Source organism: Sarcophilus harrisii, chromosome 3 (assembly GCF_902635505.1).
Source record: "Sarcophilus harrisii chromosome 3, mSarHar1.11, whole genome shotgun sequence".
In the NCBI taxonomy this organism is placed as follows: domain Eukaryota; kingdom Metazoa; phylum Chordata; class Mammalia; order Dasyuromorphia; family Dasyuridae; genus Sarcophilus; species Sarcophilus harrisii.
In genome coordinates this window covers 10,735,641-10,753,305 of record NC_045428.1, presented here as the reverse complement: position 1 = coordinate 10,753,305, position 17,665 = coordinate 10,735,641, and the positions used below count along the sequence as shown (strand labels likewise).

The following is a 17,665-nucleotide window of genomic DNA, read 5'->3' as shown; positions in this document are numbered from 1 at the left end:
GACATTCCCTCAATTTCCAGTATTTTGCCCCCCAAAAGAGGGCTCTTAAAATAGTTTTGTAGCCATAGCTAGATGGTGCAGTGGATAAAGCACTGACCCTGAAATTGGAAGGCCCTACATTCAGATCTGGCCTCAGGGACCTAATACTTCTTAGCTGTGTAACCTTAGGCATATCACTTAACCCCAATTATCTCAGAAAAATAAAAGGTTGTCATAAATATTTTAGCATTCCTTTTCCTTTTTTTTTAATGATCTCCTTGGGATACAGACCCAGTACTTATATTGCTGGATCAAAGGGTATTTATTCACAATTTGGTTACCTTTTGGGCATAACTCCAAATTGCTCTCCAGAATGGTTGGATCACCTCATAACTCCACCAACAATGCATTAGTGTCCCAATTTTCCTATATCCTCTACAAGATTTATCACTTTCCTTTTTTTGTCATATTGGTCAGTTTTATAGGTGTGAGGAGATAAAGTAATTTGGAACCCTTGTTCATATACCTATAAATGGTTTTGATTTCTTCACCTGAAAATGTTATTCATATCCTTTGGCCATTTGTCAGTTGGGAAATAACTTGCATTATTATAAATTTAACTCAGTTCTCCACATGTTTAAGAAATTCGGCCTTTATCAGAGATGTTTGCTGTAAAGTGTTCCTCAGCTTTCTGCTTTCCTTCTAATCTTGGTTGCAATGGTTTTGTTTGTGCAAATGCCTTTAATTTAACATAAAATTATGTGTTTTACATTTTGTAGTGTTCTCTGTCTCTTGTTTGGTCTTGAATTTTTCTTCTTCTGATCATCAGAGAAGCAAATTATTTCTTGTTCTTATAATTTTCTTAGGCTATCACCCTTGATTCTAAACCATGTCTCATTTTGGTTTTATCTTGGTATATGGTATGGATTGAATAAAACTTGTTCAGCAATTGCGGGTTAATTGAGAGCAAACTGCTTAAAGATAGATAAAGTATCATTTTTGGTTTTGTTGTATGCTGTATGTCTATGACTTCTACTCCAAAGAATTTTAGTTGCAGCTCACCAAAGAGCAACAGTAAAATCTAGGGTAGGCGGAAATGGACAGACGGGCATTACTGCAAGGAGCTGTGGGAAGCATGACAAAGAGCTTTGTCAAGACAAAGCACGACAAGAAGAAAAGATCCAGGGAAATGAGGGAGATCATTAACCAAGAGACACAACATGGGACCCAGGTGACATTCAGATCTTTGGAAGAAGACATTCAGATTCTTGGAAAACCCCCAAGCATGGAGACTCTGTTGAGTATTGTCAGGAGGACGCTGACTAGAGCAATGCAAGATGGAAAAATGTGGGTGGGCTGAGAACTGAATCATTGGGGGGAATATTCTCATTGAAAATATCTCTGATTTATAAAAGCAAAATTTGAGTGCCCCCCCCCCACTTAGGATATGAGCTCATCGAGGTCAGGATCTATGTCTTATATCTCCTTGTATCCCACACCCCACTCTCTAATTAATGCTCTGAACTTAATGGACACACCCAGTAAGTATTTGTAATGTTATTTCATTATGAACAGGAAGTTTAGCAAAATAATTTCAGATTAAAGAGCAGCCAAAAAAGGAAAAACTTTATTATACTCAGCATGAAATTGTGGGATACCAGATACTCTCTCTTTCCCCTCCATCTCTCCATTGCAAGCATGATACCAGATGTGTGTATGTGTGTGTGTGTGTGTGAGAGAGAGAGAGAGAGAGAGAGAGACAGAGACAGAGACAGAGAGAAATTGACTTTCATGGTGGAAGAATCAGAGAATTAGGGTGCTCAGCAGGTCCTGGACACTCATTTGATCTTGATCCTTCTGGGAAAGGAAGCACAATGGGCAGCTCCTCTTTTTCCAACAGGAAATGGGATGGTAGGTGTAGGACCTCTCCCAGGGGCTCTGTAGTCAAGCTGACATGTGCAGGGAAGGTCGCAGTAGGTTTCTTTTCCTGGTCGTCTTCAGTCTTCCCTACAGATGGGTCAGGCAAAAATTGGACAGATCCCTTCGGCCCCTCCAGTGGGGGTGCTGTCGTGGAGGCCAGTTGCTGTGGAACCTGGTGCTCCGGAGAATGGCTCTCAGGGGCCAAAGTTGGCTGAAAAGAGGGACACTTTCAAACACACACACAGCTCACCACCTGAGCATCCCTGATCCTTTCTTTCCACCAACCTACTAAGTGCTCCCCCCCACCTCTTCATTTTAGCATTTTAGCTGAGTCAGTTGGGGCTAAATGACTTGCGCAGGGTCATACAGCCAGGAAGTGTTGTGTCTGAGGTCAGATTTGAATTCAGGTCCTCCTGACTTCAGGGCTGGTGTTCTACCCACTGCACCACCCAGCTGCCCCTACTTAGCTCTCTCAAAGAAAGATTTCAAGAGCATGACTTTCAGAGTGCTCCAATTAAAAAAAAGGCTTTGAAATTTGAAAGATACAGTTTTTTCTTATGCCAAATGTAGGGAGAGGGAGGGTGACTCTCTCTAAGCTTATGGGTCCCCAGCAGGACAACTCTGCAGTCCCTTCCTGAGGGACATTCCTCCCACATGGGAAATGCAATGCCAGAGAGCTCTCCAAGCAGCCACCGCTGTCCAAGGTACTGGGAAGGGCGAAAGAGGCAGGCTGGGTAAAGGACCTAGCAAATCTTAACAGGGGTCCTCAAACTATGGCCGTGGGCCAGATGAAGCAACTGAGGACATTTATCCCCCTCACCCAGGGCTATGAAGTTTCTTTATTTAAAGGTCCACAAAACAAAGTTTTTGTTTTTACTATAATCCTGCCCTCCAACAGTCTGAGGGTCAGTGATCTGGCCCCCCTATTTAAAAAGTTTGAGGATCCCTGCCTTAGCACCTTCTGGAAATGTGGGATCTGCCCAGGCACCCAGAGCTGTAGTCAGTGCCGAAGGGCTCAGCATGGAATCAGGAGAGCCCTGGGTTCCAATTCTGCCCTGATGCCTACTAGCCAAGTGACCATGGTCAAGTCCCTCGCTTCATCTTTGGGGGCAGAGACATTCTAAAAGGCATCCACGGTGTCGTGGATAGATAGTCGACCAATCCCAGAAGCAGAACAGTCTGGGTCCCGCACATACTGGCTCCATGCCCCTGAACAAGCCTCTGAAGTCTCCGTGGTCTCAGCCACTCGGACACTCAGGCACTCCCAGAGAGTCGGAACAGTCTAGGACAGTCAGGATACTCTTAGACATTCAGGGCACTATAGGACAGTGAGGAGACTCCCAGACAGTCAGGACATTTTACGACAGTCAGAGCCCTCTGGGAGAGTCAGGACACTCCCAGTCAGTCGGTCAGCTGCAAACAGGTGCTGCTTTGTCATGTTAGAGAGAGTTTCCTCCCCCAGAATTCCTTCTAGAAGAAATTCCCCTGGAGCCCCCAGACCCACGGGTTCCTAATCCCTCCATCACAGGGAGATGGGGAGCCCTGCACACAAGCTGGAGGACAGTCCTGGCTTTGATTGGGCCCTGCAGGAAGGGAGGGGAGTGGGGATTTAGATCTCTTTCTCACCTAGGAGCAACTGAGGCTGAGAGATTAAGTGCCCTGCCCAAGGAGAACACCAAGGTAAGGAGTGGCAGGACCAGGATCAGCACAAATGGCCATAGGTGTGGGGGCAAGACATCACTCTCCTCCTGGGTGGGGGAAAGGTTGCCCGCTGTCCACTGGGATGAGTGGCAGGGGCTCCATCTGGGGAGCCCGAGCCAGAACTGTCTGCCCCTCAGCAAAGAAGGGACGGGGGAGGGAGTGGGCAGCAGGAGCAAGGGAGGGCAGGTGGCCATCTCCCTACCGTTGGGGGAAGGCGCACACAACTGGACTGAAAAATACCTGGCTTTGGAAGAATTCACACGTCCCAGAGACAGATTTTTTGATGTTGTCCCTCCTTAGGGAACCTTTGCAAATCCCTACGGGCTGGAAAAGGGAGGAAAGAGGCCATCGTTAGGGAGAACAGTGCAGGAGGGCTCTCCTCTGCTTTTCTAGCACTTCCCAGGGGGCTTCACAACCCTCTCGGATAGACCAGTGCTCCTCATTTTTCTCACGGCTACCCTTCTGAATCTTCTTCTAGAGCTTCTTTGGGGTGACCCAGAATTCCCCCCCCCAGCTCACTTCAGCCGTGACCCTCTGGCACTGGAAGTACCCAATGCCCCTTGAGGCTCCCCCTGCGATTCCATGGTCCTTCCCAAGGAGGGAGCCCACGTCACCCTCGAGCCCAGCCTGGGCAGGGGCCTGAATCCTGGGCCCTTCCTTCTCTGCCTCTCCCCGACCTCCTTCTCTGCTGTCCTCCCCCACTGGGGCAAAAGCTCCCTGAGGACAGGTGCTGACTTTGATTCCACTGCCATTTGTGCTTCTGGCTCTGAGCTCAAAGGCGGGTACACAGTAAGCACTTCATTAAAGCTCTGGTGGAGGCTCAATTACCTCTTTGCCCTTAGAGAGAATCCCAGCAGATAATATGAGTTCCTGGAGGGCCCTGAGCTATTTAAACGATCTTTTTTTCTTGATTGATTTAGCCAATTTTCTGCTAAACTCCCCAAGAGAGAAGATCCAGAATCCTTGGGCAGGAGCTTACCTGGGCATCAGCAGGTGGTGGCAGACATTTTTCAGGCAGCGACTTGGTGCAGGGCGACTCGGTGACTAAGAATTCCACGATGTAGCAAGGGCCCTCGACCCACTGGAGGAAGGAAGAGGAAGGAGGCAAGGGAAAGAGAAGGTGTAGAGAGGCAGGGGAATGGGGACAAATCAGGAGAGGAGATGATTATTATCTTGTAGAACCCAAGCAGGGGACGGTTACATCAGCTTTCAGCTTCTCCAGACCTGAAGCTGATTATGTAAATAAAAACCCCAAGGCTGAAGGTTCCCCATCCCTGTGTGAGGGAAAAGTTAATTCCCCACAATCCATATTGCAAGATGGCCTGAGGTAATAGATAATCCCAGGAGAGACAGACAGACAGACAGACAGAGAAAGGAGAGAGGAAAAAGGAGAGAGGAGGGAGAGAATCTTCCCTACAACCTTCGAGTAGCAGATAAACAGGGCTAGGGAACAGCCTCCAACTTACATAGGTAAGGACTTTGGTGACTTTGAAGAGATGAAATTTCTTCCCCACTCCAATCTCCTTGTTGATTTCTTCCAGAGATTCACTAACAGTTTGAAAAATCCATGGATCTGAGATGTTGTTGGGAAGGAGCACTGGGCAATCGGGGCACAGTGTGACAAGCTCTCTTCTAGAAACTGATTTTTAAGCAAATAGGGAAAAAAATATATTTCTTTGTGCTCTTAAAATCACAGTCGCACATCATGTTATTGTACTACATTAGGTAACTGGGGAATTTTCAACACACTAAGCTCTTTTTTCAAGAAGCCTGTTATACACAAACCAAGTCACAGGGTTCAAGCAAAATCCCCAGAAATAAAATTTCTGCTCCCCAGATACTGCAGATACCCTCAGGGACCTTCTGCTCTGCTGAGGGATTCCATAAAGAGACATTAAGATTTTGATCAGAGATGAAGTTAAAGGTGAAGAGGGAAAGCTCATCCCGTCTTTTCAGAGGACCTAAAGTCTAGAAGGATGATTAATTCTGGGGGTGGACGGTCAGGTTCCAGGAGGAACTTCCCAGGCCAGTGAACTGGGTAAGATAAATTTCCGTGGGAATTAATGAAAAGCGCAACATTTGCATTTAACAAATCAACGAGAATGGCCTAGATTTGTCAATCTCAGTCAGTTAGGAGCTTTGCATAAAGTGTAGCAGGGTGATCATGAACCTTTGTTCTCCTGGATTGAGACACTGGCCTTCAAATTAGACAAGTGCTGTGGTTCAAATCAAGCCAACAAGCATTTATTAAGTGCTTACTGAGTGGCAGCACTGTGATAAATTCTGGGAATAAACAGGAAGAACATTGTCATTTTCAGGCTTTCATCATCTTCTAAGGAGACAATATGCAAACCACCATGTACAAATAAAATAAATACAAGATGAATTGAAGATAATCCCAGAGAGAGGCACTAAGATCAAGAGGACTCCAGAAAAATCTTCCTGCACAAGGAGAGAGCTGACTTGGGACTAGGAGGAAATCAATTTGTTCTTTGGGAAATGATTTGTAGTATTAAAAGCAATAAAACTTGAAAACAAATTCAATGGACCAATCAAAGGAAAAATACCTCACCTGGACGAACGGTGCAATTATAGGCAGGTAAGTAGAGAATTCTTCTTGGCAAGTTAACATAAAATATGGCTTTGCACTGGCCATAAATCTAGGGTCAAACATTAGTGTTATAGTTGCTGAGAAAACAAGATAGTGTCCACATCTTATTCCACAATTATATCCCAAGAAGCTTCACACATGATAATGGGGGACATAATGAGAAGGCAGGAGCTGGAAGGAGACTTTTTCCATACTGAAAGAAATCAGTATGGAGTATTTCTCAATTATATGGAATGAGAATTAAATATATTGTGAACCAATGGGATTCCACTGGCACGCATCTAAGTGAAAAGGGAAATATTTTCAAAACTGGAAGGGACCTTGGAGCCCATCCAGTCCACATTCCTGCCTACCCTCAGTTTAAAGATGAGAAAACTGAGGGCCAAAGAAATAGATTTATTCAATGTCATATAGCAAGTGAGTAGTAAAACTCACCAAGTCTGACCCCCCCCCCCCAAAATCAGCTTTCTCTACAAGAGCACAAGGCTTTTCAGAGCAAAACAAATTCAGAGACTCATTTCCTTTTGGACCCTCTCCCCTTCCTCTCTTTGAATTCACTGAAAATACACACTTACTGATTCGAAAAACTGCCTGGTCTCACAATCCTTACTGTTTTTCTTGCTGAGCACGTGACAATTCGTATCTACCACATCAAAGGTGAGGTAGTACACGAAGCCTGAACCTGCCTGTGAGGAGGGAAATAAGAGAGGTTTCATGCATGGCCCACCCAGGACAGGCAATGTTGTGCCAGGATCTGGAGAGCTGGGATCTGGGAATGAAGGACAGCTGTAAAACTCCAAAGTTTCATTCGATGGAGCAACTGAGAATGGGATAGATTGGGAAGGATGATTCCAGTCATATTCAGTAAGGAGATAGCCCTGGCATTGACCACCATTTCCCAAGAACACTTCCCACCCATGGCCCTCACCAAATTAAGCCAAAGAGGAGTCTGAGAGACTTAATCTACCCTTAGAAAGAGAATTAGGAAGAGAAATGAGAGTGAGAATCATGAAAAATCTTGAAAAACTAATGAACTTGATAAGAAAAACACGAGGGACCCCAATTAGGGGCATACCCACTTTGCCCAAAGGCCAACCAAATTGCCTGTACCTTTTGACCCAGCAATGCCTCTACTAGGTTTCTATCCCAGTGAGATCAGAAAAATGGAAAAAGATCTACAAGTGCAAAAATAGTTATAGTATCACTTTTCATCATGGCACCAATTAGGGAATGGCTGAATAACTTGTGATGTATGAATGTAATGGAATCTATCATGACATGTAAGAAATGATGAACAAATCAGACTTCAAATCCTGGAAAGACTTGTACAAATTGATACAAAGTGAAATAATCAGGACCAGGAAAACATCGTGCACAGTATCACCAACACTGTGTGATGATCAGCTATAACAGACTCAGCTCTTCTCAACAGCACAATGATTTAAAACAAATATAAAGGACTCACGAAGGAAAATGCTATCCAGATAAACAATTGGTAAACTCTGAATGCAGATTGAAGCATATTGTTTTCACTTCATTCTTTCTTCTGTTGTTTTCTTTTAATCTGTTTTTTCTTTCACAATTGTGACTAATATGAAAATATGTTTACCTGGTGAATAAACCATATCAAAATGCTTACCATTTTCAGAAGAGGGAAGGAGGGAGGGAGAAAAATTTGGAACTCAAAACCCTGCTAAAATGAATGCTAAAAATATTCTTGATATGCAACTAGGGGAGAAAAGAAAAGGCTATTTTTAAAAAGGAGAATTAGCCAAATGGAAAAAGAGATACAAAAGAAGAAGATAATTCCTTAAAAATCAGAATTGAGCAAAAGGAAGCAAATGACATTATGAGAAATCAAGAAACAATAAAGCAAAAACAAAAGAATGAAAAATAGAAGACAATGCAAAATATCTCATGGAAAAATAACTGACCTGAAAAATAGATACAGGAGAGATAATTTAAGAATTATTGGACTGCCTGAAAGCCATGATCAAAAAAAAAAGAGCCCAGACATTATCTTTCAAGAAATTATCAAAAAAAAAACCTACCCTGATATTCTATAAACAGATTATATAATGGATAATCCACTAATCACTTCCCAAAAGTGATCCCCAAATTAAAATTCCCAGAAATATTTTATCCTAATTCCAGAACTTGTTCCAGAGCTCCAAATCAAGGAGAAAATATTGCAGGCAGTCAGAAAGAAACAATTGAAGTATTATGGAGTCACAGTCAGAATAATACAAGTGTTAGCAGCTTCTACATTAAAGGATCGGACAGTTTGGAATATGATATTTCGGAGGCAAAGGAGGTAAGACTGCAATCAAGAATTACCTACCCAGCAAAACTGAGTCCAGTTCTTGGGGGAAATGGCTATTCAGTGAAATAGAGGACTTTCAAAGGTCCTTGAAGAAAAGAGCAAAGTTAAATAGGAAATCTGATATTCATCTACAAGACTAGACTATAAATAGGTAAATGTGAAAGGAAAATAATAAAGGAATTAATCAGGTTATTCAGTTTATATTCTTACTTGACAAGGTAATACTTGTAACTCGTAAGAATTTTCTCATTATTAATGGCAGTTAGGAATATATATAGACAGAGGGCACAAGTGTGAGTTGAATATGAAGAGCTGATACCTAAAAAAATAAAATTAAGGGATGGGAGAAAGGGAAAGGGGGAGATGGAATGCAATAAATTATCTCACATAAAAGATGTGAGAAAAAGTTTTTGCAATAGAGGGAAAGGGGGAAAAGAAATGGAAAGTGAATGAACTTACTGATATCAGAATTGCCTCAAAGAGGGAATAACATACACACTCAACTAGATATAGAGCTATACTTTACCCTACAGGAAAGCAGGAGGGGAAGGGGATAAGGGAGTGTGATGACAAAAAGGAAGACTGGTTGGGGAGGAGTAGACAGAAGCAAAATACTTTTGAGGAGGGACAGGGTGAAAGGAGAGAGAGGAGAGAATAAATATGTGTGGGGGATAGGATAGGAGGCAAATATATTTAGCAATAGTAACTATGAAAAAAATTGAATCAAACTTCTGTGTTAAAGACCTCATTTCTCAAACATAGAGAACTGAGTCAATTTTATAAAAATAAGAAGCATTTCTCAATTGACAAATGTTCAGAAGTTATGAACAGTTTTCAGATGAAGTAATCAAATGGAAAAAATGCTCAGTCTATTGCTAGAAGAAATGAAAATTAAAACAATTGTGAAGAAGTTCTTTTTTCATACCTATCACATTGACTAATCGGACAGAAAAGGAAAATGACAAATAGTGGAGGAGATGTGGGGAAACGAGCCATAATATACATAGTTGGTGGAGTTGTGAACTGATTCCATTATTGTGTAGAGCAGTTTGGAACTATGTTTAAAGGAGTAAAAAATCATGCACATCCTTGATCTAGAAATGCCATTACTAAGTCTGTATACAAAAAGAGAGCAAAAACAAACAGGAAAAGAAATCATATCTACAAAAATATTTTGAGTAGTTTTTTTTTTTCTGGTGGCAAAGAATTAGAAATAGAGGAGACGTTCATTAATTGAAGAATGACTGAATCAATTGTGTATGTGATTATGACAGAATACTATTGTGCTATGAGAAATGATGAGAAGAATGCCCTCAGAAAAACCTGGAGAGATTTTCATGAGCTGATGCAAAGTGAAATGGACTGTTTTCAATGTAACAGCAATGTTATAAGATGATCAGTTGTCAATGGCTTATGTATTTTCAGCAATACAATGATCCAAAACAATTCTGGAAGTGTTATGAGAAAAAAATGCTATCCATACATAGAAAAAGAACATGACTATTATGGAAATGTTTTGCTTGACAATACATGTATAACCTATACCAAATTATTGGCTTTCTCAATGAGGGGGAATGGGGTGAGGAGGGAGCAAGGGAGAGAAATTGGAACTCATAGTTTTAAAAATGAATGCTGAAATTATTTTTATATGTAACTGAGGGAAAATAAAATATGAAATACATTTAATGAAAAAGAAAAGAAAAAAAACTTATATTCTCCTTGGGATGCAACATGTAAGCAGAGAAATGACTATCAGCTCCAGAAACAACATGGTGTAGGGGCTAAAGAAAGGACTAATGACCTGAATGGTAAGGATGACCCAGTGTTGAGTCTTTTCTTAGTGGAACATGATCTGTGAGGTCCTGGACAAGTCACCTTAAATCTTAGGGTCTCTAGGAGACTTCCTAAGACTAGAATTTGCTGATCTGCCTGGATGAAGGGAGGTTCCCAAGCACTTCAATGGAATCACAAGTCTGGACCAACAATGAAAACAAAAAGGGGAAAGACTAAGAGTATCCCCAAAGGCTCATCACCATCTATCCTAATTAGCAGCTGAACTGAGCCTTGAAGAAAGCCTAAGAGGCAAAAGCTAAGCAAGTAGTACCAGGGAGATAATGTGTGTAAGATCATGGTAGGAAGTAGGAGATGGACGGCCATTTCAGGGAACATAAGTTGTTTGGCTGTAACAGTGTGAGCAGATGGACAAGGATCCATACTGTCCCCACGGCCACCCCACCACCCCAACACCCTAGTGAACATTATTTTTTACCTGATGATGTTCTCGGACATTAGCCACTCGATTGAGTCTGAAGACGTAGCCTTCTTTCCGGTCCTCATTGATCTTTTCCAGAGCAAAGCCCGCCACAGACAACACTCGAGAGTCATTGCAGCTGGGCTCCAGGAGGAGAGGATGAGGCTGCTGGACCTGACCTGGGGGAGATGTACTCCAGGCACCGTGCACCAGGACCAAGAGGCCCAGGGAGAGAGTGAGGATCATCCTGCTGGACTGGCTGCCTCGGTCTGTAGCAATGGGAAGCTAACAGAGATCCAAATCTCACTTTTAAGCCCTTTTATCCCCTGAATCCAAGGCTGACCTTTGATGACTGGGAAGCTGGATGTTACCTTGAAACCTGCAAGTGATAATCGAATCAATGATTGACATGCACCTTACTAAGTTGGGGGGTGGGGCAGTGTTTGTTTCCACTTAATTTTTTTGATCAGGCTCCCCTCCACTTATTAATCACTGATTAATAAGATCTGTTTTCCCAACCCTTTCCAAAGGGATTACTCAAGAAGTCAAAGCAAGCCATTTACCCCAAGTGCCTGCCAATGAACTCATTAGATTCTGGCTCTTTCCCCAGGTTCTCACAGAATCTCATAGGGTAGAAGGGTCCACAGAAACCAGATGACCCCACCTTGACCAGAACAAGCATCTCTTCTAAGTGAGACCCAATAACCAGTCATCCTGCCTGTGCTGAAAGACCTCCAGGGACAAGGAGCCCAGTAACTCCAGCCAATCAAACAACCACAATGTATTAAAGCCCTATAATGTGCCAGGTATTGATCTAGTTACTGGGTGTACAGAAATAAGGAATGAAACAATTCCTATTCCCAAGAAGTTTACATTAGAAAGAGATCTGTACATGTATGTGTGTGTGTGTGTGTGTGTGTGTGTATAATATAAATATATTTATATATATATATATATATATATGATAAATATAGGGAAAACAAAGGCCAAATGGTTGGGGGGTGGCTCACAAGCAGTCAGTGATTTGGGAAAGGATTCATGAAGGAAATGGTACCATCCCAAGGAATTGGTGATGAGAGGGGTTTTTCTAGGCATGGGGCCCTTCAGTGCCAAGTCCCAGAGAGAAGACATGCAGTACCTCATGTGAGAGAATGGAGAGGAAATCAGCTTGGCTGGATCGCAGGGAGAAGGAAGGGACGGATGCCCAATGAGGCTGAAAGTCAGTAGAAAGAGGAGAAGGGGAAGAGACTGGAACTTGGCAAAAGATGAACAGTGAGAGGATGATGGGAAAGGAGATTTAAGAGCAGAGGAGACTGAAGAGTTAAGAGTTCCCAGATGGGTCAAGATTAAAAAGGGGAGAAGTGAAATCAGAGCTAAGGGACCAGTCAATTATTTTCAGAGAATGATCTGATCTTGTGATGATAATTATCAGTGCCTCATTATTATTAAATGAGATATAATTATGGATCTTAGTGCTGTGCCTGGCACTTAGTATGTGCTTCATAAATGTGAGTTTACTGATTGATTAGTGTCCTGTTATTTTTATTAGTGTCTATTGTTATTGTGGAGTCACATATTATAACTTTGGCCCCCAAATCCAAATTCTGGTTTGTATCCTCCACTGCCCTGACTACACCCAGGTTCAAAGGTGACAGGAATATTAATTTTGTAAAGCAGAAATTTTACCTAAAATCATTCTGTGCCCCCTCTGTGCACATATTCCCAAAATTCATTGATTTCCCTCTTTTTGTGGGTGGGAGGTTTCCTATTGCAATCATTGGTCCAGTCCATCATCATCATCACCTCAATGCATCAACCCAACAAAACTGTCCTGAGGAGGGGCTATTTTCTTCCATTTGTACACCCAGGGCCTAGAATGTCATTTTGGCTAATTTAAAAAATGGGTATAAAAGAGATTGATGCTTATTCAGTCTCAAAATACACTGGAGTCAGAACACAAGAGCTTTGAATACTAAAGCAAGAGTATGGATTTTATCCTAGAGGGGAAAGAGAGGCTAGAAATGTGACATGATCAAACTTGCATTTAGGAATATGGCAACTACATGGAAGAGGGATTGGAAAGGGGTAAGACTGAAGGGAGGGGAGGCAGGGAGGAGGCTAATGCAATAACTGAAGAGAGATCTCATGACTGACTTGAGGGAAATCATTAGTTGTGATTGGAAGGGCCAGTCATCACAGCAAACTATGCTGTGGCTGTATCCTCAGGAGATATCCTGTCACCAGATTTGAGATCTGGCCCTAGAAGGGATCTCAGAAGATGCTCAGATAGAAAAATCATTTCCTCAGGGTTACACAGGGCATGATGGGAAAGCCTCCTGACACTCAGTCCAGGGACAGCTCCCCTCCACACTCTGACTCTGGCATTATACTTTTTTTTTTCATTTTTTTGTGATAGCTTTTTATATTCAAAACATATCCCTGAGTAATTTTTCAACATTGACCCTTGCAAAAACTTCTGTTTCAACTTTTCTCCTCCTTCCCTCCACCCCCTCCTCTAGATGGCAGGTAGTCTTATACATGTTAAAGTATATGTTAAATACAATATATGTGTACATATTTATACAATTATCTTGTTGCACAAGAAAGATAGGATTTAGAAAAAAAGATAAAAATAACCTGAGAAGAAAAAAACAAAATTGCAAGTAAACAATAACAGAAAGAATAGAAATGTTATGTTGTGGTCCACACTCATTTCCCAGTGCGCTTTCTCTGGGTGTAGCTGGTTCTTTTCATTACTGATCAACTGGAATTGATTTGGATCCTCTCATTGCTGAAGAGAGCCACAACCATCAGAATTGATCCTCATATAGTATTGTTGAAGTGGATAATGGTCTGCTGGTTCTGCTCATTTCATTCAGCATCAGTTCATGTAAGGCTCTCCAGGCCTCTTGGTATTGAGCCATTCTCCAATTGATGGGCAACCATTCAATTTCCAGTTTCTAGCCACTACAAAAAGGGCTACCACAAACATTTTGGCTCATACAGGTCCCTTTCTCTTCTTTAATATCTCTTTGATATATAAGCACATTAGTAACACTGCTGGATCAAAGGGTATGCAGAGTTTGATAACTTTGGGGGCCTAATTCCAAATTGCTCTCTGTTAGAATCCTTACAAAGTGTTAACTCACTGGAATTGATAGAAACAATGCTATGTACTTAAGTTTACACCTTTGAGAGTTCCCACATTAGCTTACACATTAGAGTTCACAAGTCCAGGAGATTCACAAGTCAGGAACCCACAATCCCACTCTCTTGGAGGAGGAATCAACCTTTGGGTTCACACCTTTAAGAGATCATATATAAAGAAGCTCTTGGAGTCTCAGCGAGGAGTCAGTAGAGGAGATTGACAGAGCCAGAATTCAGTCGGGAGATTCAGAACCAAGATTCAGAGAGCGCTGGAGGCTAAAGCTGGCAGAGGCAAAGGACAAGTTGCAAGAGCTCTTGGAACCAAGCAAAGAGACAGGCCTCTAAGAAAGCTAACCGGGCTATTTTGAAGGAGACAATAAAGGATTGAACTTTTAACAGCTGGCTGCATTTGAAGTGATTATTACTCTGGACTGAAACTAAGGCTGCCTCCAGAAGCCCGGCGAGAAACCTCCTCCCAAAGAGCGATCATATTTGAGAAAAAAGAACACTACAGCTCTCCAGACTGGTTGCATCCATTTACAACTCCACCAACAATGCATCAATTTCCCAATTTTCCTGTATCCCCTCCAACATTCATCAATATCTTTTCCTGTTATTTTAGCCAATATGACAGGGATGTAGTGGGATCTCAGAATTTTCTTAATTTGCATTTCTCTGCTAATAGTGATTCAGAGCATCTCTTCATATGGCTAGAAATAGTTTCAATTTTTTCATCTGAAAATTGTTCATATTCTTTGACCATTTAGTAATTGGAGAATGGCTTGATTTCTTATAAATTAGAGTTAATTCTCTATATATTGTGGAGATGAGCCCCTTGAGCTGTAAAAATGTTTTCCCAATTTATTGCTTCCTTTTTAATCCTGTCCTCATTAGTTTTATTTGTATGAAAGGTTTTTTAACTTAATATAATTGAAATTTTCTATTTTGTGATCAATAATGACCTCTAGTTCTTTTTTGGTCACAAATTTCTTCCTCTTCCACAAGTCTGAGAGGTAAACTATCCTATGTTCCTCTAATTTATTTATAATCTCATTCTTTATGCCTAAATCATGGACCCATTTTGATCTTATCTTGGTGTATGGTATTAAGTGTGGGTCCATGCCTAATTTCTGCCATCTTAATTTCTAATTTTCCCAGAAATTTTTGTCAAATAATGAATTCTTATCCCAAAGGTTGGGCTCTTTGGGTTTGTCAAACACTAGATTGTCCTGTGAACCTAACCTATTCCACTGATCTATTTGTTAGCCAGTACTAAATGGTTTTGGTGACTGCTGCTTTATAATATAGTTTTAGATCAGGTACAGCTAGGCCACTTTCATTTGATTTTGTTTTTCATTAGTTCCCTTGAAATTCTTGACCTTTTGTTCTTCCAGATGAATTTTGTTGCTATTTTTTCTAGGTCAGTAAAATAGTTTCTTGGGAGTCTGACTGGTATAGCACTAAATAAATAGATTAGTTTAGGGAGTATTGTCATCTTTATTATATTCACTCAGCCTATTTAATATTTTTCCAATTATTTAAATCTGACTTTATTTGTGTGGAAAAGTTTTGTAGTTTTGCTCACATAATTCCTGACTTTCCCTTGGCAGATTTATTCCCAAATATTTTATACTATCGACACTTATTTTGAATGGAATTTCTCTTTGTATCTCCTGCTGTTGGATTTTGTTGGTGATGTATAAAAATGCTGAGGATTTATGGGGATTTATTTTGTATCCTGCAATTTTGCTAAAGTTGTGGATTATTTCTAATAGCTTTTTAGTAGAATCTCTGGGGTTCGCTAAGTATACCATCATGTCATCTGCAAAAAGTGATCATTTGCTTTCCTCATTACCTACTCTAATTCCTTTAATCTCTTTTTTCATCTCTTATTGCCAAAACTAGCATTTCTAATACAATATTGAATAGTAATGGTGAAAGTGGGCAACTTTGTTTCACTCCTGATTTTATTGGCAATGACCTATTTATCACTATTACATAAGCATCATGTTTGTTTGATGTTCTCAAGCTAAGTCAAACCACAACAGTGGATATTCATTAACTCTCTGAGAAAAACCAATAGACACCCACTCAGCTCCACAGCTGCCCTTCTCCTGCCCAGGCAATGCTTTCTAGCCTTAGACAGCCAAAGGTCAGTGAACATGGGGTCTAACCTGGGTCTCCAGCATCATTTGATTGAACCAGAACTTCAGCAAGCCTATAGTGCATCCATGGAAACCTGTTCCATTGCCCACTGGTCACCACACATGCCCCATGATCATCGCTGGCCAACACCATGGCCAGGTTGAAAGCAGGTGTGCACATCAGGAGAATTTGAATGATTGCCCTGTCCACACCATGAGTGCTGAAAGGTCCTAGATCCCTAAGCATGGCCTGGCCTTCCAACACCTGAGTGGGTCAGGGCTTTCAGGGTAAGTCTAAGCTTATTTGAAGCATCCTTAACACTTCCCTCTCCCTTCACTACTCCCCCATTCCCTATATTATCAGTCCCCAAGTCTGATACAAATCTTAGTTCTGCCAAGATGACCACCTAATTTCCATAGTGATATTCCTTTCTTTCATTTTTTCCCCCTGTGGTAATTGGGGTTAAGTGACTTGCCCAGGGTCACACAGCTGGGAAGTATTATGTGTCTGAGGACAGATCTGAATTCAGGTCCTCCTGACTTCAAGACTGGTGCTCTATCCACTGTGCCACCTAGCTATCCTTATTCCTTTCTTTTAAATATTATTTTATTACCATGAAGCCACAGTCTGGGTCACATAAGATTTAGCAGCTACTACTGTTAAGGACTACAGCATTTGAAATGTTATTCTAGATGACAAATGAAACAGGATTAAAACTAAGAATAACTTACTCAGCAAAACTCAATGTGTTCTATCAAGGAAAAAAATGAATATTTGCTGAAATAGAGGGCTTAAAACATTCCTAGAGTTTAGAGCTGAATAGAAAGTATGACACACAAAAACAAAATTCAAGAGAAGCATAAAAAATAAACATAAGTGAGAATAATAAAAAAAAGTATTTTCTTTTTCCCCAGTTACATATCAAGAAAAATTTTAGCATTCATTTTTATAGGATCTTTCTTCCTCCTTTTCTCTCTTCTCTCCCCTCTTTCAAAGATGGTAGTTAATTTCATATACATGTGTCATCATGTAAGACCTATTTCCATATTTATCACAGATATTTATCACAATATCCATATTATCACAATAATAATAATAAGGGAATATGCCTTATAAATATAATAATAATACTTATTATTATAATAATAAATAAATAAGGGATTTAATAATAGGGAATATGCCTTTATCTGCACTCAGTCCATCAGTTCTTTATCTGGATGTGGATAGCATTTTCCTTTGTGAATCCTTTGAACTTGTCTTGGATCATTATGTTTCTGAGAAAAGTTCAACAACTGATCATCATACAAAGTTGCTGATATTGTGTACAATGTTTTCCTAGTTTGGCTCATTGCACATTGTATCAGTTCCTACAACTTTTTCCAGGTTTTTCTGACCTCTGCTTGTTCATTATTTCTTATTGCACAATACTATTCCATTGTATTCAGCTTGTTCAGCTTGTTCAGTCATTCCCCAGTTGATGGACATTCCCTCAGTTTCCAATATTTTGCCACTACACAGAGGGCCATTAAAATAGTTGTGTAGCAGTAGCTAGATGGTGCAGTGGACAGAGCACTGACCCTGAAATTGC

At 41.0% G+C, this 17,665-nt stretch overlaps 1 protein-coding gene across 1 annotated transcript; it reads right to left on the bottom strand.

Annotated features, from left to right (window-relative positions):
* Positions 1–1,578: 1,578 nt before the first annotated feature.
* On the bottom strand, positions 1,579–11,118 carry LOC111720255 (fetuin-B-like). Its single transcript, XM_031957529.1, has 7 exons — positions 10,804–11,118; positions 6,787–6,897; positions 6,173–6,260; positions 5,067–5,239; positions 4,580–4,681; positions 3,841–3,924; positions 1,579–2,110 (listed from the first exon to the last, which is right to left on the bottom strand). The coding sequence occupies exons 1-7, from the start codon at positions 11,029–11,031 to the stop codon at positions 1,769–1,771; spliced, it is 1,128 nt and encodes a 375-aa protein (XP_031813389.1). The 5' UTR covers positions 11,032–11,118; the 3' UTR covers positions 1,579–1,768.
* Between the last annotated feature and the right edge of the window lie 6,547 nt (positions 11,119–17,665).

Bases quoted from the DNA above. Each gene is read 5' to 3' on its own strand.
- LOC111720255 (XM_031957529.1), bottom strand. From the start codon at position 11,031: ATGATCCTCACTCTCTCCCTGGGCCTCTTGGTCCTGGTGCACGGTGCC. The intron at 6,261-6,786 runs GTAAGTGTGTAT...GTTTGACCCTAG, and splicing joins CCAGGCAGTTTTTCGAATCA to ATTTATGGCCAGTGCAAAGC. The intron at 3,925-4,579 runs GTAAGCTCCTGC...TCCCTTTTCCAG, and splicing joins CACCACCTGCTGATGCCCAG to CCCGTAGGGATTTGCAAAGG.